Source organism: Catharus ustulatus, chromosome 27 (assembly GCF_009819885.2).
Source record: "Catharus ustulatus isolate bCatUst1 chromosome 27, bCatUst1.pri.v2, whole genome shotgun sequence".
NCBI classification, from domain to species: domain Eukaryota; kingdom Metazoa; phylum Chordata; class Aves; order Passeriformes; family Turdidae; genus Catharus; species Catharus ustulatus.
The window spans coordinates 4,102,792-4,124,384 of NC_046247.1; the positions used below are offsets into that span (position 1 = coordinate 4,102,792).

Here is a 21,593-nt window from a genome sequence, read left to right on the forward strand (position 1 = left end):
TTCTATATCAAAACTGACTTTCATTTCTATTCCTTCTTCAGAGTCTACATTCAAAGATATTTCTGATAAACATACACACCTGTGAGACCTTCCTGTCAAATCCTTGTCTTTCCCAACACCCTTTCCCAGTGGGAAGCCATTCCCTATGTCCTGTCCCTCTATTGCTTATCCCAGATCCCTCCCCAGCTCTCCTGGAGCCCCTTCAGGCTCTGGAATGTGCTGGAAGCTCTCCCTGGAATTTCCCTTCTCCTGATGAATATTCCCAGCTCTCCCAGCCAGGCTCCAGAGGGGCTCCAGAATCCTGGGATCATTCCCTGCCCCTCTCAGCCACTGCAATAAAACAGAAATGGGAGCAGGAAAACCTCAGCAATCCTTGTTTTTCCCCTTTAAAAACAAGAATTTTTCCCATTCTGAAGGAGGGCTCCCATCCATCCCCAGGAATTTTTTTCCCTCTGTCCCATCCATCTCCAGACTCTGCATTGCAGCCGTTCCCTCCCCGGAGCGTCAATCCCGGAGATCGACGGCTCCATTCCGTAAAGAAGCGCAGAATTATCCTCGAGCCAGGCGTGTTCCAGGCCAGCATCTTCATCTCCCAGTGACAGGGATGGAAAACGTTCCCTTTGCAAAAGGAACATTTCCTTGGAAGATTAATTTGGGATTTGTTTGCTCTCCAATCCCTTGGGAGTTCCTCGAGCCGTGGCCAAGCATTAACAGAGTGAGAAAACGGAATAATCGGGATTTTTCTGTCTGACTTCCCCATAAATCCCAATCCCAAATCAAAAAAGGAGGGGAAAAACCCCACTCTGAGCTTTGTTAACTCTGGAAATGCCTGGAATGGTTCAGCATTCCATGTGACCAGGATCCTTCCAGGACTAGGGAACGTTCCCACATTTCCATGGAAAAGGGTTTTTTCCCCAGGGAATTTTCCTTGCTGAAGTCAGGCACAGCCCATGCCTAAGGAAAAACATCCATGAACCCCTGGAAAATTAGGTGAAAAAGGAAGGTTGAGCCTTTTCCTTTATTCCTTCCCAAACTTCCTGAGCCCTTTATGCAGAGAAGGAAGAGAGGATCTGTCCATCACTTCCAGGGAGGATTTGGGGTGGAAAAATGATCCAAAGGAACCAATGGAGACACCATGAGCAAAGCTGGACTTTGGAATGGAGCTGAGCCTTGGAATTGTACATGGGAGACAGGAATCAGGTTTAGAGGAATCACAGAATTCTTTGGGTTCAGGAGTGTCTCATTCCATGGGAATCATGGGAATTCCCACGACTCCCACTGGAAGTTTTATGAATTCCCTTGTGTGAAGCTCCTGGGATTTATTTACCTCCTGGCGGAGCAGCTTTTCCATGGATTTTCACTTTCTGGGCACTCAAAAAGCCTGGGAAGGGTAAATTCCAGCTGGGAAGTTCCCTAACTTCCAGTGGCAACAATTCCCAAGCAGTTCTCCTGGATCCCCATCCTGGAAAAAAAAAAAAATCTGCTTTTTAATTTTTCCAGCCCCAGCTTTGCTTGGTTTTGTTCCCGTTTTCCCCCGCAGCGACTCCTCCCGAGCTCGGCGGTGCCGTAAAATCCACGGATCCGCCGGCGCTCCGGGAAAACGCGGTACCCTCGGATATTGGATGCATCCATAATTCCTGACAGCTTCCACATTTCTCATTAAGTGGGAGAGGGAATTTAGGGCCGGGCTGGGATGGGAATGGGATCGTAACTCAGCGGCAGTGACGGCTCTGGGATTCGGGATCCTGAACGGGGGCTTTGGATGGTTTGATTGCCTTCCAGAATTCCCCATTTTCTCTGGGATTTGGGATCCTGATTGAGGCCTTTGGATTATGTGATTCCCTCCCAGAATTCCCCATTTTCTCTGGGATTCGGGATCCTGAACGGGGACTTTGGATGGCTTGGTTCCCTTCCAGAATTCCTGATTTTCCTTGGCATTCAGGATCCTGATTGAGACCTTTGGATGGTTGGATTCCCTTCCAGAATTCCTGATTTTCCTTTGGATTCAGGATCCTGAGACCATTGGATTATGTGATTCCCTTCCAGAATTCCCCATTTTCTGGAATTCAGGATCCTGATTGAGGCCTTTGGATGGTTTGATTGCCTTCCAGAATTCTCCATTTTCTCTGGGATTTGGGATCCTGATTGAGGCCTTTGGATGGTTGGATTGCCTTCCAGAATTCCTGGTTTTCCTTGGGATTCAGGATCCTGAGTGAGACCTTTGGATGATGTGATTCACTTCCAGAATTCCCCATTTTCTCTGGGATTTGGGATCCTGAGTGAGGCCTTTGGATGGTTGTATTCCCTCCCAGAATTCCCCATTTTCTCTGGGGTTCAGGATCCTGAGTGAGACCTTTGGATGATGTGATTCCCTTCCAGAATTCCCCATTTTCTCTGGGATCCCTCAGCAGGAGGAGCAGGCGGGATCACTGCCCCAGACCTGGCTCTGTTTCCATGCAATGCAAACACAAATCTTCCCAGGAGGGAAAAATGACAAATTTGCCCTAAAATCCCTCATTCCAAAGGTTTTTCCGGCTCCACGGGAGCGGGATTTTAATCGGGAGTGATGACAGTTTAATAATGGGAATGAGGCTGCAGCTTGACATCCGTGGAAATGGGATTGGAAAGCTGAAATTCAGAAGGATTTGCTGTCGGATGGGGATCAGCACAATCCCATTAGCCCAGTGGTGTTTCCAGGCTCTCCCCAGAGCTCCTGGAATGTCAGAGCCATTCCCAAACTTCCCACACATGTGGCAGCCTCACTCCCAGAGAATTCCAGACTTTCCCCTCCAGCACCTGCAGTGCCTTTTCCAACCCAAAGGGCAGGAATTCTGGAATTCCCAGAGCTGGGAAAACCCTGGAACCACCAGCTGTCCTTCCCAGGATTGGGATTGATCCCATTCCCAGGGAATCCCTGAGGATCCATGGGAGACACTGGGAAAGTGGGAACGGGGCAGGAGCCAGCTGAGGGCTCCAGGGTGGGCTCAGTGATGGAAGAACATTCCTGGGATGGGATTTTCTGCTTTTTTGGAGTTTGGGGAGCTGTTGATCCATGGAAATCCCTTAGGATCCATGTCCAGGTGGATTTGGGAAGAGAAAATCAACACTGAACTGCTTGGAGAGAAGCCTCTGTGCAAGGCCCAGCTGCTCCCAGCTGCTGGGAGAGCATTCCCAAGGGTGGGATTTTCTGCTTTTTCTGAGTTTGGGGAGCTGTTAATCCAAGGAAATACCCTTGGGATCCACTTCCAGTTGGATTTGGGAAGGGGAAATCAACACTGAACTGCTTTGAGAGCAGCCTCTGGGCGAGACCAGCTGCTCCCAGGGCTGGGAGAACGTTCCAGAGATGGGATTTTCCACTTTTTCTGGTTTTGAGAAGCTGTTGATCCAGGGAAATCCCTTTGGGATTCACATCCAGGTGGATTTAGGCAGGAAAAAATCAACACTGAGCCAGGAGCTGGGCTGGGAGAGCTGGGAATGTTCACCTGGAAAAGGGAATTTCCAGGGAGAACTTCCAGCACATTCCAGGGCCTGAAGGGACTCCAGGAGAGCTGGGGAGAGATTTTGGATAAGGGATAGAGGGACAGGACACAGGGAATGGTTTCCATTGGGAAAGAGGAGATTTGATGGGATTTGGAGAAGGAATTCCCAGAGGAACTGTCCAAGGTTGGAGCCACCTGGATCTCTGGAAATCGTGGGATCCATGGGATGAGCTTTGAGGGCCACCCCAAACCATTCCAGGATTCCATGGAGATAGAAATGGGATTTTGGGAAGGAATGAGGACAGGGAGGGACTGGGATGGAATTCCCAGAGGAGCTGTCCAAGGTTGGAGCCACCTGGATCTCTGGAAATCGTGGGATCCATGGGATGAGCTTTGAGGGCCACCCCAAACCATTCCAGAATTCCATGGGCAGGTCCAGATGGGATTTTGGGAAGGAATGAGGACAGGGAGGGACTGGGATGGAATTCCCAGAGGAGCTGTCCAAGGTTGGAGCCACCTGGATCTCTGGAAATCCTGGAATCCATGGGATGAGCTTTGAGGGCCACCCCAAACCATTCCAGAATTCCATGGGCAGGTCCAGATGGGATTTTGGGAATAAATATTGAATATCCCCGGAACCTCCAAGTCCATGCTGGATTGGGAATTCCACCCCACAGGTGCTGGGCCTGGCCATGGCCTGGCTGCACTGGCAGCAGCTCAACGAGATCCATTCGCGCCTGGATTCCGTGGATTCGCGGCTCCTGCAGTCGCGGGATCTCAGCTTCGCCTCCCTGGATCTCCGCGGCGCCGGCTGGTGCTGGTGCCTGCCCAGGGAGGGCGGATACATCCCGGTAAATCCCGGTGAGGACGAGGAGGAAGAAACCGCCTGCCACAGCAAGGTGTGAGGAGGACGAGGAGCGCAGAACATGGAAAAAAAATGGGATTTTTCCTCTCATCTCCTTTGGGAGAATTGTAAAATAATGGGATTTTTCTTCTCAGCTCCTGTTGGGAAGAATGTAAAAAAATGGGATTATTCCTCTCAAGTCCTGAAGTTTCTTTGGAAAAACTGTAAAAAATTGCAATTTTTCTTCTCTGCTCCCAAAATTTCTTTGGGAATACCGTAAAATAATGGGATTTTCCTTCTCAGCTCCTGTTGGGAAGATTGTAAAAAAATGGGATTTTTCCTCTCAACTCCTTTGGGAGAATTGTAAAATAATGCAATTTTTCTTCTTAGCTCCTGTTGGGAAAATTGTAAAAAAATGGGATTTTTCCTCTCAGCTCCTTTGGGAGAATTGTAAAATAATGCAATTTTTCTTCTTAGCTCCTGTTGGGAAAATTGTAAAAAAATGGGATTTTTCCTCTCAGCTCCTTTGGGAGAATTGTAAAATAATGCAATTTTTCTTCTTAGCTCCTTTTGGGAAAATTGTAGAATAATGGGATTTCTCCTCTCAGCTGCTGAAGTTTATTTGGGAAAACTGTAAAAAAAAAGGGTTTTTTTCCTTTCTTTGGGAAGAATGTAAAGTAATGGGGTTTTTCCTCTCAGCTGCTGAAGTTTATTTGGGAGAATTGTAAAATAATGCAATTTTTCTTCTTAGCTCCTGTTGGGAAAATAGTAAAATAATGGGATTTTTCTTCTCTACTCCCATTAGGAAAGCTGTAAAAAATGGGGTTTTTCCTTTTATTTTGGAAAAAGTTGTACAAAATGGGATTTTTTCTCCCAGCTGCTGAAGTTTCTTTGGGAAAATAGTAAAATAATGGGATTTTCTTCTCTACTCCTGTTGGGAAAACTGTAAAATAACGGGATTTTTTTCTCTTAGCTCCTGTTGGGAAAAATGTGAGAAATGTGAATTTTTATTCTTAGCTCCCAAAGTTTCTTTGGGAAAACTGGGGGGAAAAATGGGATTTTTTTCCATTCAGCTCCTGATGTTTCTTTGGGAAAAATGTAAAATAATGGGATTTTTTTCTTTCTTTGGGAAAACTGTAAAAAAATGTGGGTTTTTTTTTCCTTTCAGCTCCTGAAGTTTCTTTGGGGAAACTGTAAAAAACTGTGGGAATGCCTGAACCCTCCCTAGACTGCGAGGGGGGATTTGGGATTTTTCCCCAATAAATGGAATTTCTGGTGGGAATTTTTTTGTTGATCCAGGTGAGAATTCCATCCCAGATCTCTCAGGATCAGGGAATTCAAAACTGGGGAGGGGTTGCTACCACTCTGGAGTGGAAGAATTTCAAAAGTAGGAAATTTATCCCCAAAATGTGGGGCTTTTCTCCCAAAAAAATGTGGAGGTTTATTCCAAAAATATGGAGTTTTATCCCAAAAACATGGGGCTTTATCCCCAAAATTATGGGGTTTTATCCCAAAAATGTGGGATTTTATCCTCCATAAACGTGAGGTTTTATCTCCAAAATATGGGGGGCTTATCCCCCCAAAAATGTGGGATTTTATCCCCAGAAATTTGGGGAAAAGAAAAAGGGAAAAAAGGGAAAGGAAAAAAAATTAAATTAAAAGGGAGAAGTGCAAGGAGAAGGAAAGGGGAAAAAATGTGAAATATAAAAGGGGAAAATGGGAAAGGAAACCAGAAAAAGGGAAAGGGAATGGAAAAGGGAATGTGGGGGAAAAGTGAAATAAAAAGGGGAAAAAAATAGAAGGAAAAAGGAAAAATGTGGAGAAAAAAAAGGGGAAAAGGGGGGAAAAAAGGGAAAGGACAAGGGTCCAAAGTCAGCTTTTCCCGAGAGGGTCGGAAATTCCATTTTTTTGGTGGCAATTCTCATTTATTGGGATATTTGAGTTCTCCCTGGACTCCTGGGCTCTGTCTCCCTCTCCCGACCATTCCCAGCCTTCCCTTCCAGCAGATTTTGGCCAAAATCCGGGAGTTTTTGGAGGTGGGAAAGGTAAAAACTGGAGCAGCTCAGGGAATTGGGATCAACTCGGATATTTAGGGAATTGTTTCCTTGTGGACTCCAGGGATTTTCCTTTGCTTCCTTCTTTCTTCCCCCTCTCTCTGGGAAATTGAATTAAAACTGGGAATTTATAAAACCCCGAGGGATGCAAGGTGATAAATTCCAATGAATTCCTGTGGATTCGGAGGGAAAAAGCAAAATTCCCTTTTTTTCTCTTGATTTCCAGGACAAAATTTCCAATTTCCTGGTGGGGGTGGGAGCGGGTTCTCATCCTGGGAGGGGAAGGAAAATCCCTTTCCATCCCGAGTGGAATGAAAATCCATTTTTCCCAATAATTATATAATGATATCGATAACTATATAATATAATAAAATGTTATAATATAAAATAATATAAAATAAGGTAATGTAATATTCTATTACATTATATTATGTTGTATTATATTATATTGTATTATATATTATTTATTATATATTGTGATATATATTTTTATAATTTTAAGATATAATTATATATAATTGTTATTATATATAATAAATTATATAATAATAATTATTGGGGAAATTTAATTTTCCTTCTGCTTGGGCTCCCAGCTCAACCATTCCCATAGAGAATGAAATGCCTGGAAAATGGGAAAAACAGGTTGAAGCAGGAAATCCCCAAATCTTCCCTCAAAATCCAACATTAATAAGGAAACTGAGGACATTCCCAAATTCCCTGATTCACAGAAAAGGGAAAATCCGATCCAGCAGGAGCCGGGATAAAGCTCAGATCCCACCCGGACTGGGACATGGGATCGTTCCCAAGGGAAAATTGGGATCTCATCCTGGTCTGGGATGAGTCCAAAGCTCCAAATCCCATTTCCTAATCCTGTTTTTTCTCTGGAATGAAGGACCAGGGCTGTTGGATGGGGAATTATTGACATTCCTGATAAAAGGCTGGAGGGACCGGAGGAATCCGGGCGGAAACGGCAGCGGAGCCACGGCCGATTCCCGACCCCGAATTCATGGATGTGGAAAGGAAAATGTGGAATTGGGAATTATTCCAGGAATTCCAGGGCAATCCTGACCCTAAACCCACCCAGGCTGGGGGGGATCCCCCAGGGCTGGTCCCAGCTCTCCAGGGGGTTTGGGATCATCCCATGGATGGGGATTTGGGATCATCCAACAGAGGGGATTTGGGATCATCCAGTGCTGGGAGTTTGGGATCATCCCACTAAGGGGATTTGGGATCATCCCATGGATGGGGATTTGGGATCATCCAGTGCTGGGAGTTTGGGATCATCCCATGGATGGCGTCTGGAATCATCCCACTAAGGGGATTTGGAATCATCCCATGGATGGGATTTGGGATCATCCCATGGAGGGGATTTGGGATCATCTTTCTGAAGGGAATTTGGGATCATCCATTGGTTGGAGTTTGGGATCATCCCACTGAGGGGATTTGGGATCATCCCATGGATGGGGATTTGGGATCATCCCACTGAGGGGATTTGGGATCATCCAGTGCTGGGAGTTTGGGATCATCCCACTGAGGGGATCTGAGATCATCCTTCTGAAGGGAATTTGGGATCATCCAGTGCTGGGAGTTTGGGATCATCCCACTGAGGGGATTTGGGATCATCCCATGGATGGGGTCTGGGATCATCTCACTGCTGGAAATTCCTGCCATTCCCTAAGATCCAGGCATGGAGCACAGAAATCAGAGCAATTTCCTCCCGAATCCCTCTAAAATGAACCAAAATCCACAGAGAAAAAAATCCCCCCCCAACTCCAGCAAACCCAAATCCTGCAGGTTGGGTGAATTTCCCACATCCCAGTGGTCCCACATGGAAATCCCATCCCTGGGCAGGGCCGGATTCCGTCGGCTCCGCGTTCCCTCCCGGAGCTCCCCGTGATCCTCCGCGCTCCCGGCATCGACCGACGCTGCCCAAAATCCATCGGCAGCCGGAGCCGCCGGCACTGGAGTTGATGGGATGTGGGAAGAACAGCTCTGACTCCAGGCAATCCCGGCTTTCCCTGAACCTGCTCCGCAGCCCCTTCCCAAATATTTTTCTGGAGGGAGCTCAAGGTGAGTTTGGAAGGGGAAATCTCATTTTTGGGGTTTCATGGCGATGGTGACGGCAACGCTTTGCTTTCCCTGTCTGGATTTCCACAGAATTTGAGTTGGGTTTTCCAGCAGTTCTGCTCCGGGTTGGTTTTCAGGGATTTAAGGGGGAAAATTATGTGTGGGAAATATCTGAGGGAAAATTCCCAAATTCTCCAACCCTGGAATCGAGCGGGACCTTTTGTTTATTCAAGTCTAACAAAGCCTGGCTTTACCCCGGGGGTTCTTTGTGCTGCCCAGCTCATCCAGATTCCCAAAAAATCCTGGTTTTCCCCAGCTGGAAGGGTCTGTATCCCAATCCATCATCTGAGAACCCTGACCTGCCGGAATTTCCTGAGGGTTCTGATCCTTTATCTTTTAAATGTTCATTTTTAAGAGTAAAACTATTCCTGCCTGAGACTGGGATGCGTTTTCTTGCTTTTTCTGCTTTTCCAGCTTCCTAAAATCCTCAGAATTCTCCCCACAATGTTTTTGGGAAGCCAAGACTTGTGGATGACGTTATCCCAAAAACTCCCCAGTTTGGATTTTCCCTCCAGGGGAAAACCCCTAAATTAAATAAATTCCTGCCTAAAGTGTCAGATTGATGGAAAAAAATCCCAAATCTTGGAAATAGAGTTTAAATCTTACCTGGGATGGGGCTGGAGCTGGACTGGGATAAACTGGATTTGAGCTGGACTGGGATAAACTGGACTTGAGCTGGACTGGGATAAACTGGACTTGAGTAGGAATGGGATAAACTGTATTTGAGCTGAACTGGGATAAATTGGATTTGAACAGGACTGGGATAAGTTGGATTTGAGCAGAACTGGGATAAACTGGATTTGAGCTGGACTGGGATAAACTGGATTTGAGCTGGACTGGGATAAACTGGATTTGAGCAGGACTGGGATAAATTGGATTTTCCAAAGGGAAAAAGGGTCAAGAATTCACACCCTGCCAGGCCCAGCAGCTCTGGGCATCCCTGTTTGCCAAGGATTTTGGCTGGAATTGGGATTTTTCTCCTGAAAAGAGATGGAAAATGCGGGAATGCCGCTCGGGATCGCCCTCCCAGTGACCTTGGGAGGCATCGACCGGGCCGGGAATAGAAACAGCCATGCCCGGGCAGCCGAGTGTGAAAGGCAATCACTGGAGGTCAGCTAATTAGGGAGTCATTAATTAATTAATAATCAACATCCCTGGCAAAAAAATCCCACTGGGATCCAACGGGGAAGCAGATGGAAGTGAAAAGGAAATGTGGGATCAGAGATGGGGAAAGGAAAATTTGTGCTGGAAAATCCCTTTGGGATGTGCATGGTCGCCCCAGAATAATGGGGGACTCCAGAATTCTGGGAAATTCCAGGGAAATGTGGGATCAGGGATGGGGGAAGGAAAATCCCTTTGGGATTCCTCCCTGGAATAAGGGAGGCTCTGGAATTCTGGGAAATTCCTGTCGGGAATTGTGCCAGGCTCCGGAATTCCAGGAAATTCCTGTCAGGAGTTGTGCCAGGAAATCTTTGGAATTCCAAGAAATTCGTGTCCAGGAATGGTGCTGGGAAATCTCTGGAATGTTCTCCTCCACTTCATGGACCCTCAGAACAGCAGGAATTGGAGGCTGGGGATAGAATCCCAGGGAAATCCAGCTGGAATTTCGGGAATATGGAGAGAGGAGAGAAGGGATGGCACAGAATGAGTCAGGGATGGCACAGGACAGGGTGGCACAGGACAGGGTGGGACAGGGTGAGAGTGGCAGAGGAGAGGGTGGCACAGGACAGGACAGGGTGGCACAGGACAGGCAGGGCAGAAGCAGGCAGTGCTGGAGGGTGCCCACTGATCCCAGGGAAGCTCCCGCCTCTCCCACTGGGAATCCGCTGGGATGTTCCCAAGTGAAGGATTCCATAGCAGGAAGCTCCTGTCAGGTGTGCAGAGAGGTTCTTCCCCCACCAATCTCATAAAATCCTAAATCTTATAAAAATCCCAAATCCCACAAAATCCCAAATCCCACAAAATCCCAAATCCCATAAAAATCCCAAATCCCGCTATAATCCCGTAAAAATTCCCAATGCCACAAAATCCCAAACCCCACAAAATCCCAAATCCCATAAAAATCCCAAAACCCATAAAAATCCCAAATCCCACTCCTTCCCCAGGTCCCCCCGAGCAGCAGGACCATGCTGGAGGATGAGGATGGGATGAGCGAGCGCGGCCTCAGCAGCTCCCGGAGGAGATTTGAGGATGAGGAAGGTGAGTGAAATCCCGGGAATTGGGAATTGCAAGATGTGGAAGGTGAGTGAAATTCTGGGAATTCCCAGAGTGGAGATTCCAGGATGAGGAAGGTGAGTGAAATTTTTCAATATTCCAATTATCACTCCACCCACATCTTTTTCACCAGGATTTTTTCTCCCAGAAGAGTGAATTTTTTATTCCAATTTCCACTCCATCCATGTCATTTTCACCAGGAATTTTTCTCCCAGGAAAATGAATTTTTTCCCGCAAAATTCTCACCCCACCCACAGCATTTTCTCCCTGTAAATGGAATTTTTCCCTGACTCTCTCCCCCCTCCCCAGATTACCACTCCATCTACATCGGGGTGCCGGTGCCGCGCGGTTACCGCCGCAAGCGGCGCCGCCGGAGATCGCCGGGCTCCAGCCGCGACCGCACAAGCGAGAGCGAGCGGCACTTCGGCCACCGCGAGCCCTCGGACACCGACGACGGCGGCCAGGGCTGGCCCGAGAGCGGCAACGACAACGCCAGCAGGACCAGTGAGTTCCCAAAAAATGGGAAAAGGTTCTGGAGCATCCTGGGATGCGCCCTTGGATCGCCTCAATGGCGCGATTGAACCAACGCGGTTGGGCGCCGCTTCTTCCACCCGGTCCTGGGTTTGGTTTTGCTTTGGGAATGGGATTTAATTCCTGGAATTGTAGTTCCAGAGAGTTTTTGGGAATCACACCTTGTTCCCCATGGGGTTTTTCCTATTGAAATGGGATTGGAGGGCTGGAATTTGGGTTCCAGACAACTCTTGGGACTCACACCGTGTTCCTGACAATTTTTTCCCATTGAAATGGGATTGGAGGGGTTTTCCTGGCTGGAATTTGGGTTCCAGACAACTCTTGGGAATCACACTGTGTTCCTGACGGTTTTTTCCTATTGAAATGGGATTGGAGGAGTTTTCCTGGCTGGAATTTGGGTTCCAGACAACTCTTGGGAATCACACCGTGTTCCTGACGGTTTTTTCCCATTGAAATGGGATTGGCGGGGTTTTCCTGCTGGAATTTGGGATCCACACAACCTTTGAACATTGCACCTTGTTACTGATGGGTTTATCCCATTGAAATGGGATTGGGGTGGATTTGGAGGGGTTTTCCTGGCTGAAATTGGGATTCCAGACAACTGTGGGGAATCACACTCTGTTCCCGATGGGTTTCTCCCATTTAAATGGAATTGGAGGGGTTTTCCTGGCTGGAATTGGGGTTCCAGACAATTTTTGGGTATCACACTGTGCTCCCAATGGGTTTTTCCCATTTAAATGGAATTGGGGTGGGGTTTTCCTGCTGGAATTGGGGTTCCAGGTAACTTTTGGGAATCACATTGTGCTCCTGATTGGTTTTTCCCGTTTAAATGGGATTGAGGTTTTCCTACTGGAATTGGGGTTCCAGGTAACTTTTGGGAATCACATTTCCCGTGGGTTTTTGCCATTGAAATGAGTTTGGAGGGATTTTCCTGGCTGGAATTTGGGTTACAGGAAACTTCCAGGTATCACACCTTGTTCCCAACGGGTTTTTCCCATTTTAATGGGATTTGAACGGTTTTTCCTGCTGGGATTGAGGTTCCAGACAACTCTTGGGATTTTTTTTTTTTTTTTTTTTTTTTTTTTTTTTGAGGTTCCTGACGGGTTTTTCCTGTTGAAACGGGATTGGGGTGGGTTTGGAGGCATTTTCTTGCCTGAAATTGGGGTTCCAGACAACTGTGGGGAATCACACCATGTTCCTGACGGGTTTTGCTGCTCCAGGGAAATCTCCTTAGGGAAGATTAACATTTTGCACGGGAACGCGGCTGCCGAGCCCTTCCAAGGGCTGGGATTTTTCCAGCCCCCCCCGCCCCGCTGGAAATTTGCATTCGGGTTCAGGCCCAGCGGGGCGGCTCCGTTTTTCCCTTCGGGAGCTGAAGTTTTCCAGGTTTTTTTGCACGGGAAGAGGATTTTTATTCGCTGGCAGCTCCTTCGTGCCCTCAGCAGAGGCGGGAGCGGGAGCGTGTCCCCTCCTTTCCCTCTTTTCTCCTCCTTTCCCCTCTTCCCCCTCCTTTCCCCCCTTTTTTTTCCTCTTTTCCTCCACTTTTCCCTCTTTTTCCCACTTCTCCCTCTTTCCCCCTCCTTTTTCCTCCTTTTCATTTTCCTTCCCCTCTTTCCCCCTCCTTTTCCCTCTTTCCCCCTCTTTTCCCTCCTTTCCCCTCTTTTCCCTTTCTTTTCATTCTTTCTCCCCTTTCTCCCCTTTCTCCCTTTTTTCCCCTCATTTCCCCTCATTCCCTCTCTTTCTTTTCCCCTCTTTTCCCCTCTTTTCCCTTTTCCCCTCCTTCCTACAGGCACAAGGTGCAGCTCAGAGATAACTCCAGGCTGCCCTATGGCCTTGGACACCAAAATTCATTTTATGGAGCAAAAATCCCACTCCAAAAAACCCCCCTCCGCCCCACAGAATCCCAAGAAAAACCTCCCTCATCCCGGTGGTTTTTTTTTTTCCCCCCTTAAAAATAAAACCTTGATTTTGGAGGGGCTTTTCCCACCCCGCTGCGAGTGGGGAAAGAAAATCCCGCAGGGAACGACCCCAGATCTTGGATTTTTTGCGCTTCTCTCCCGCTTCCCGCTGCTTTTCCAAGTGCATCCCGGCGGTTTGGTAACTTCCCGTCATGGGAGCCAAAGGAGAGGGAAGGTTTTTATTCCCGGTAATCTGCTCCCTAAGCCGCGGGAGTTTAGCGAGCCGCAGTGGATAAAGGATAAAGGAACTCCAGGGCTTTGGAGTTTTTTGGGACCGCGCAGCGAAGGTTTGGGGTTAAACCGGGGAGAAACAGGGGAAGAAATGGAAACAACTCCAGGTAGGGTTTGGGTTTTGGTTTTTTTTTTTTTTTTTCCCAGCACTCCGTGGTGGCCGTGGTGGGAGGGGGAAAAAATCTCCATGGGTTTTTTTGGTTTTTTTTTTCCTATTTTTCCCTTGGAAAAGCAACCTGGGGACTTCCAGATGAACTCCGGGTGCAGAGATCCAAAGCTCATCCCAAAAACAAACGGGGGAACTCCCGGCTCCAGCTGCTCCAGGTCGATTTTGGGAAGGGTCAGAAATGCCCCAAACCTGGGGGTTTCTTGAGCGGGGAAGCAGCGTTGGATCACACGGGATGTGCATCCCGCTCTCCTGGTTTTTGGGGAGCTGGGGACTCCTCTGAGGCAGGGAAATCCAGGGAAAAGCTGTGGAGAATCCACGGCAGCCCCTCGATAATGCTGGACCTTAAACCAGGCTTAGTCCCGGCTCTGCCGCATTCCCTCATCCCCAAATTTTATCCCGGTTTTTTCCTCTCTCTCCCCAAAGCCAGAGCGGGAATTTCGGTTTGGAAAAGGATCCCCAGCGAGGTTTTGTTGCTTGGCCGGGGCTGGGATGTGGATAAAGGAGATTTCAATCATTCCTGTCCTGTTTCCCGTGGAAACGATCCTAAACATTCCCTGGGAATCTGGGCTGAAATCCCAGAGTTTTCCCATCCTAAAACCTGATTCAGAGAGATCTGGATGCCCCTCAAGGGGCAGGGGCTGATTTTGGGATATTTTGTGGGGTTTCTCCCCTCTCCAACAAACACCTGCTGCTTCCCTGATTTTCTGTGCTGGCTGGAATTCCCAGGAATCAAAAACCCTAAAGCAGGGAGAGCTGGGTGCTCTCTCAGGCGTGAAAGGGTTCTCCAGGTGAACAAATCCCAGGAATTTTGGCTGCCTGGCCGAGCCAGGGTTGGTTGAACACCTCGGCGAGGGAGGGGAGCTCGAGTTGGGAGCTGGATTGATGCCCTAAAATCTCGGAGGATAAGGAGAAGAAGCTGAAAAAAGCTCTTTCTGTACAAGATTTCCTTCAGGTTTTGGGTTTTCAGGGGTGACACCGCCCTGAGACCCCAAAATGAGGCCCTGGCAGAGGGTGAGGAGGGAAGGATCCATTTTCAAACCCCCAAAGAGGGAATTTGAGCAGAGCCGGGAGCAGCAACCCCAAAATCAAGGGCGAGAATTCCAAATCCCCTTTTCCCACCAGAGACCCCACCCAGGACAGAGATTTCCAGCAAAATCCCTTCCCTTTTTTTGTGTTTTAGCTCATCAAATTTGGGATTTTTTGGGAACTTTTGGTGTGGGGAGGTGGTTGACCAGAATTTCACCCCATTTCATCCCTTTTCCGAGAACAACTGCCAGGCTTAGAGAGCCTGAAACCCTCCAGGCACGGAGCCCAGCTCCAAAATTCCCGGGAATATTAATAATCATAATAACAGATTTATGGGAATGACAGCAGGGCTGGACTGTGGGGCTTTGGGCTCGGCTTAGAAGGGTTTAAGTTGTTTAAGCAGGCTCAGCCTAAAGGGACATCCTCTTCCTTTGGGATCTGGACTCCTCTGCTTTGTGCAGGAAAGAGGGAAATTCCCATTTTTCCCTGCATGTATCCATGGAAATTCAATTCCCTGATTTTTTAAAGTGCTGCATTACCCAACTTTGTTATTCTCAGCTTGGAGGAAAGGAGGATTTTGTCCCAAAATTCAGATTTTCCCAGCCTGGATCATTCCTGCTGTGTTGGGAGATGTAGAATTATATTCCAAATACACCATTTCCACAGAAAAGGACAATATTCCCATTTTTCCCTGCATTTATCCATGGCAATTTTATTCTATGATTTTTGAGGAGCTGCATTACCCAACTTTGTTATTCACAGCTTGGGATATTATTGACAAATTGGGATATTATTCACAAATTATTATTCACAAATGGGATAAGGTGCTGGGAAACTGGAGAATTCCAGCTGGGAAATGGGAATAAAGGACATTTTAACATCTTCCCAGGTTTTTTTACCCTTCCACACTTTTTCCAGCCAGGCCAAGAGTGAGATCTTTCCCACTCCTGATCCATTAAAAAAAAACAAAAAACAAACCTCACCTGCTCCATCCTTAATAAAATCATCAAAGGAGCTGCAGGTAGAATTTGCTTCATTGACCTGGAATCTTTTCCATGGGAAGATCCCAAATCCAAGCAGGAGAAAAGGAGGATTTTCCCCAAAAATTCCCTGCTGAATTAGGAAATGCAGGATTCAGTTCCATGTATTTCAGGTGGATTTTCACCTCTTCCTTGGAGGATCCGGGGTTCATCCCCATCCCTGCCACACCCAGGGCTTGGATTTCTCCCCAAATCCACCAAAATTGGGAAGTTTTGCTGTAAAACCCCTTGAGGGTAGAGAGGGTTAAGAGAAAATCCAAATTTTCTTTTTTTTTTCCTCCCTGTGAGTTTGTCACCCTCCCATGGGAATGTGCTGGGATGGAAAAGCCTTTCCCACCTGGAGGGTGCCATGATCCCAATCCCATTCCTGGATTGCTCCACAGGGAGCAGGAGGCCATAAATGCCCCGTCCCAGTTGTTTGCAGGAAAAAAAAAAAGGAATTTTCCCTGCTGGAATGGTGGATTTGTGTCGTTCCCCCACTTCCCCTCGGGAATGCAGTGGGAAAAGTGGGAAATCCCAGCGTGTCGTGCTGGAGGGGTTGAATTGTGATGGATCCATGGGAAGGAAAAATGTGGGGGAAAATGTTCAGGAAACTCCTGGAGAGGGAAATTTGATGGGAATTTGTTCCTGGACTCTTATCCCACTGCTCCTTTCCCCAGCATCTCTTCCCACAGGGAATTCAGGACGGGATCATTTGCAGTTCCCCCATTCCTCCCCTTAAACATTTTCCTTTTTTTTGTGATCCCAAACCATCCTCGGGGGCCTTTCCCTGTGGGAATGGAGCGGGATCATTCTGTTCTCCATGGAATTCCGGCTCTTTTTCCCCTGGCAGTGTCCCCGGCCGCCGAGCGGCTCCGTTACATCCTGGGGGAGGAGGACGAGCTGCCCAACCCCACACTCTTCACCGAGATGGACACGCTGCAGCACGACGGCGACGAGATGGAGTGGAAGGAATCTGCCAGGTGAGAATGCATCAAAAGGAAAAAAATCCCATCCCAAAATATCCCCGCGGGGAAGCGGGGTCGGGAAATGAGCGTCGGTTTTGGTGGTGTGAAAAAAGAACATTCCCAAATCAGGGAAATGGGATTTTGGGGAAGGTGGGGAAATGGAATATCAGGGAATGAGTGTCAGGAAAAAAAGGACATTCCCAAATCAGGGAAATGCAGGGAAATGAGATTTTGGGGAAGGTGGGGAAATGGAATATCAGGGAATGAGTGTCAGGAAAAAAAGGACATTCCCAAATCAGGGAAATGCAGGGAAATGGGATTTTGGGGAAGGTGGGGAAATGGAATAGCAGGGAATGAGCATTGGGAAAAAAGGACATTCCCAAATCAGGGAAATGCAGGGAAATGGGATTTTGGAGGGGAGGTGGAAATGGAATATCAGGGAATTAACATTTTTTTAAATGGTGTTAGAAAAGGATATTCCTGAATCAGGGAAATGAAGGAAAAGCAGGATTTTAGGGGAATGGGCACCTCAGCTGCGTCCTAAGGATGGGCCAGAAGAATTCCCAGTTTATCCCATATTTCCTCAAATTTGATCAATCCCTTTTCCCCCTGGAGTCACCAGAGCCCTGCAGGAAGGGCTGGGAGGGTGAAAAAATGGGATAAGGTGCTGGGAAACTGGAGAATTCCAGCTGGGAAATGGGAATAAAGAACATTTTAACATCTTCCCAGATTTTTTTCCCCCCTCCACACTTTTTCCAGCCAGGCTAAGAGTGAAATGTTTCCCACTCCTGATCCATAAAAAACCATAAAAAACCCAAACTCCACCTGCTCCATCCTTAATAAAATCATCAAAGGAGCTGCAAGTGGAATTTGCTTCATTGACCTGGAATCTTTTCCACGGGAAGATCCCAAATCCAAGCAGGGTTTTCCCTTCCTGACCTCAGCTTTAAGGACCAGCGGGGTTGGGGTTTTTTGGGAAGGGGGTCCAGGTGTTATCCCAAAGCCTTTCCTGGGGAATTTCCCAGCTTGGGTGTGGAATTCCCACCCCAGGGATTGGGATAGGTTGGGATCAGGCCCTGTGGATGCCCATCCCAAATTTTGGGCTGATTTTTTTGCATCAACCAAAATTTGGGAAGCTTCTCAGGATCCCCCTGGTTCCAATCCCTGCTCCCACTCCACAGTGTCTGGATTTTGTTGGTAAAATCTTTAATTTTCCATAAATTCCTGTTTATTTCTGCCTTCCCACTCTTTGAAAAGCTTGGAAGGAAAAAAAAATCCACGTTTGCATTGGGATTTTCATCAGGGAGAGTTGGAGGTGGAGATTTCCAAATTTATCCTTTTTTCCAAGTTCCAATTCCCTCTCTCCAGCTGAGTTGGGACCCTTTATCCTCAGGGGAGCAGCTCTGTGGTGTGAGCACCTAAATCCACAATAAATGGGGGGAAAAGTGGGAATGTTGGATGCTGGGAGCAGCAGGGAGGTGGGAATTCACCAGAACCCCACAAATGAATCCTGGGATGGCAACCCCGGGGCAAAGGCGGCGCTGGAATCGTGCCCTGAATCCCACACTCTGACCCGAGCTCCCTAATAACCCAAATTCCTGGGAAAACGGGGCAGAGAGGAGAGGAACAGCGGCGTAATCGGCTTTGGGAGAGCGGCGCCGGCGCTTGGCGGGAGCCACCGCGGGAAGCTTGAATTCCATCCCCGGGAAAGCCGAAGGGCTGGAGGAAGGGATTCTCCAGAGGGAGCTGTGGGATGGGAGCCAGGGCCAGCTGTTGGGTTTTGCGGTTGTTGGGGTTCTGCTGGAGCGTTCCTGGCGCTCCTGGATGACATTTTGGGAGTTTTTTAGTGGGCACACCCAAGGTTTTCTCTTTGCTGATCCCATCCTGGCCTTTCCACATCCTTCCCCCTCAGCATTCCAACCACCAGCTGCTCCCAAAATCCCTTCTCTGTCCTTCCCGCCTGAGCCTCAGACAGGTCAGGTTAAACTCCAGGGAGGAAAATCCGTGGAAGAAAAGCAACTTTTTTCCCCAAAAACCAAGAGCTGCCCTTCCAGGAGCCCGAGCCCCATTCCCAGGCATTTAGGAGGAATCATTCACCTCATTCTGGAAGTTTCTCTGGAGTCTTCATTGTGAAATCAAGGAAGGGAAGGGCTGAATTCCGAGGGTTTGCAAATTCTCCTCCTCTGCAGCGGGGATGGAGTGCCCAGGGTGGGAACTGAGCATTCCTAAGGAATTGGGACATTGGGAACGCTCTGGGATCTGCTCTCCCACAGGAGATCTGCTCCAGGCAGGAGCAGATCCAGGCTCAGGCCAGGTCACCTCCATGGAAAAGGCTCCCAAAACTCGCTGGAGCAGTTTGGGGAGGGAGAAATCCATGGATTTGGGTTTCCTGGTGGGACAGGGAGCTTTTCCTCCAATCCACAGTTACCAAACCTCTCAGGAGTGATTTGAGGAGGGAAAAATCCATGGGTTTGGGTTTCCTGGTAGGACTGGGAGTTTTTTTTCCCCTCCACGATTCCCAAACCTCTCAGGAGCAATTTGAGGATGTGGAACTCCATGGATTTGTGTTTCCTGTTGGGATTGGGAGTTTTTTCCCCACTCCACAGTTCCCAAACCCCACAGGAGCAATTTGAGGATAGAGAACTCCATGGATTTGTGTTTCCTGTTGGGATTGGGAGTTTTTTCCCCACTCCACAGTTCCCAAACCCCACAGGAGCAATTTGAGGATGTGGAACTCCATGGATTTGTGTTTCCTGTTGGGATTGGGAGTTTTTTCCCCACTCCACAGTTCCCAAACCCCACAGGAGCAATTTGAGGATGTGGAACTCCATGGATTTGTGTTTCCTGTTGGGACTGGGAGTTTTTCCTCCCCTCCACAATCCTGGAAGCAGCACTTTTGAGAATGACTCCAATGGATTCTCCCTTCCCACACCAGATAATGAACAAGATTAATTAATCCAGGCTTTCCAAGCAGGGAACCTCCCCAGGAAAAACCATTCCCGTATCCCCACACCCACCCATTCCAGGTCCATCCTGCTCTCGTTCCAGGTGGATCAAGTTCGAGGAGAAGGTGGAGGAAGGCGGCGAGAGGTGGAGCAAACCCCACGTGTCCACGTTGTCCCTGCACAGCCTCTTTGAGCTGCGGACGTGTCTCCAGACGGGAACGGTGCTCCTGGACCTGGACGGATACTCCTTGCCCCAAATTATAGGTGGGAGCCCCTAGAGGGTTTTCTCCCCGTGTCCTAAAATGCTGGGAATGGATTTAATCTCATTTATTTGCTCCATACACAGAATTTATCTGGGAATGAGCAAAGGGAGGAGTTGGGAGCCTTCCAGAAATTGTTGTGTTGAGTTTTGGAGGGGATCTGGGAGTCACTGCAAATTTTGGGGGTTCTGAGGTTCACTCCTAGATCACCACGGGTGGGGGTTGCAGACAATGTCAATGAGGAACAGATCGAGGACAGGAGATTTTGGGGGTCACTGCTCAAGGAGCAGATTTTAGGGAGTTCTGGGGGCCATGTCTGCGTGTTGCAGACAGTGTCAGTGAGGATTGAGAACAGATTTGGGGGATCCTGGGGGTCACCCCTGGCTCACTGCTCAAGGAGCAGATTTTGGGGGGTTCTGGGGGTCACTCCCGGGTCACCATGGCTGTGTGTTGTGTTGAGAAGCAGATCAAGGATGGGACATTTTGGGGAGGTTCTGGGAGTCACCTCTTGGTCACTATGACTACATGTTGCAGACAATGTCAATGAGGAGCAGATGGAGAACAGATTTTGGGGTATCCTGGGGGTCACCCCTGGGTCACGATGGGCGGGTGTTGTAGACAAGAATCAGATTGAGGACGGGATGCTCAAGGAGCAGATTTTGGAGGGAGTTAGGGATCACTGCACAAGGGGAAGATTTTGGGGTGTTCTGAGGGTCACTGCTCAAGGAGCAGATTTTAGGGGGGGTTGGGGGTCACTCCTGGGCCACCACGTCTCTGTATTGCAGACAATGTCAATGAGGAGCAGACTGAGGACAGATTTTGGGAGTGTTCTGGGGGTTACCCCTGGGTCATGATGGGAGGGTGTCGCAGATGATGTCATCGAGAAGCAGATCGAGGACAGGAGATTTTGGGGGAATTCTGGGGATCACCGATCAAGGAGCAGATTTTGGGGGATCCTGGGGTTCACCCTGGATTACCGTGTCCTCGTGTTACAGACGATGTCATTGAGAAGCAGATCAAGGATGGGAGATTTTGGGGGGTTTGGGGATCACTGCTCAAAGAGCAGATCTGGGAGTTTTGGGAGTCACTGCTTAAAGAGCAGATTTGGGGGGTTTTGGGAGTCACTGCTTAAAGAGCAGATTTGGGGGGTTTTGGGAGTCACTGCTTAAAGAGCAGATTTGGGGGTTTTGGGGGTCACCACGGCCGTGTGTTGCAGACGATGTCATCGAGAAGCAGATCGAGGACGGGCTGCTGAAGCCGGAGCTGCGGGAGAAGCTCAGCTACGTCCTCCTGCGCAAGCACCGCCACCAGACCAAGAAGCCGATCCACCGCTCCCTGGCCGACATCGGCAAATCCGTGTCCTCCAACACAGGTGAGTCCTCCTGTCCCGCCTGGTGGCACCCTGGGGCGCTGGGGAGGGACATCTCGGGAGAAGGGAAGGAGGAACCCAAGGGTTTGGGACACCCACATGTCACCCTGGATGGGAAGGAGCCCAAAATTCTGCCCTGGTGGGTTTAGGGGTCACCGGGAGCTGGGAGCCAAGGAGGTGTTTGGGACAGGGACGGAACTGTGGGACGGGGACAGGGATAGGGACAGGGACAGTGCTGTGGGACAGGGATAGGGATAGGGACAGGGACAGCACTGTGGGACAGGGACAGAACTGTGGGACAGGGACAGTGCTGTGGGACAGGGACAATGTTGTGGGACTGGGATAGTTCTGTGGGACAGGGACAGGGCTGTGGGACAGGGACAGGGATGGGGACAGGGA

General features: G+C 48.7%; 2 protein-coding genes across 10 annotated transcripts in view; both read left to right on the forward strand.

Annotated features, from left to right (window-relative positions):
• Window positions 1–8,427, forward strand: part of LOC117007775 (tetraspanin-15-like) — a 38,408-nt gene extending 29,981 nt beyond the window's left edge. For 5 of the 6 annotated variants that reach the window (XM_033081110.1, XM_033081108.1, XM_033081112.1 and 2 more), the window contains one exon: window positions 4,157–5,053. In XM_033081110.1, the coding sequence (XP_032937001.1) occupies window positions 4,157–4,384 (228 nt within the window). In that variant the 3' untranslated portion in view covers window positions 4,385–5,053. Of the gene's footprint in view, window positions 1–4,156; window positions 5,054–8,228 lie in introns of those variants that run through there. The other variant, XM_033081111.2, reaches the window with a different exon arrangement.
• The window catches only part of SLC4A5 (solute carrier family 4 member 5), a 36,817-nt gene continuing 23,589 nt past the window's right edge, over window positions 8,366–21,593 (forward strand). For 3 of the 4 annotated variants that reach the window (XR_004420215.1, XM_033081106.1, XM_033081105.1), the window contains exons 1-6: window positions 8,366–8,447; window positions 10,610–10,703; window positions 11,028–11,222; window positions 16,506–16,635; window positions 19,669–19,829; window positions 21,042–21,197. Coding sequence is in view for 3 of the 4 variants with exons in the window: in XM_033081106.1 (XP_032936997.1) it covers window positions 10,631–10,703; window positions 11,028–11,222; window positions 16,506–16,635; window positions 19,669–19,829; window positions 21,042–21,197 (715 nt within the window). In the remaining variant the exon portion in view is untranslated. Of the gene's footprint in view, window positions 8,448–10,609; window positions 10,704–11,027; window positions 11,223–13,282; window positions 13,546–16,505; window positions 16,636–19,668; window positions 19,830–21,041; window positions 21,198–21,593 lie in introns of those variants that run through there. The other variant, XM_033081107.1, reaches the window with a different exon arrangement.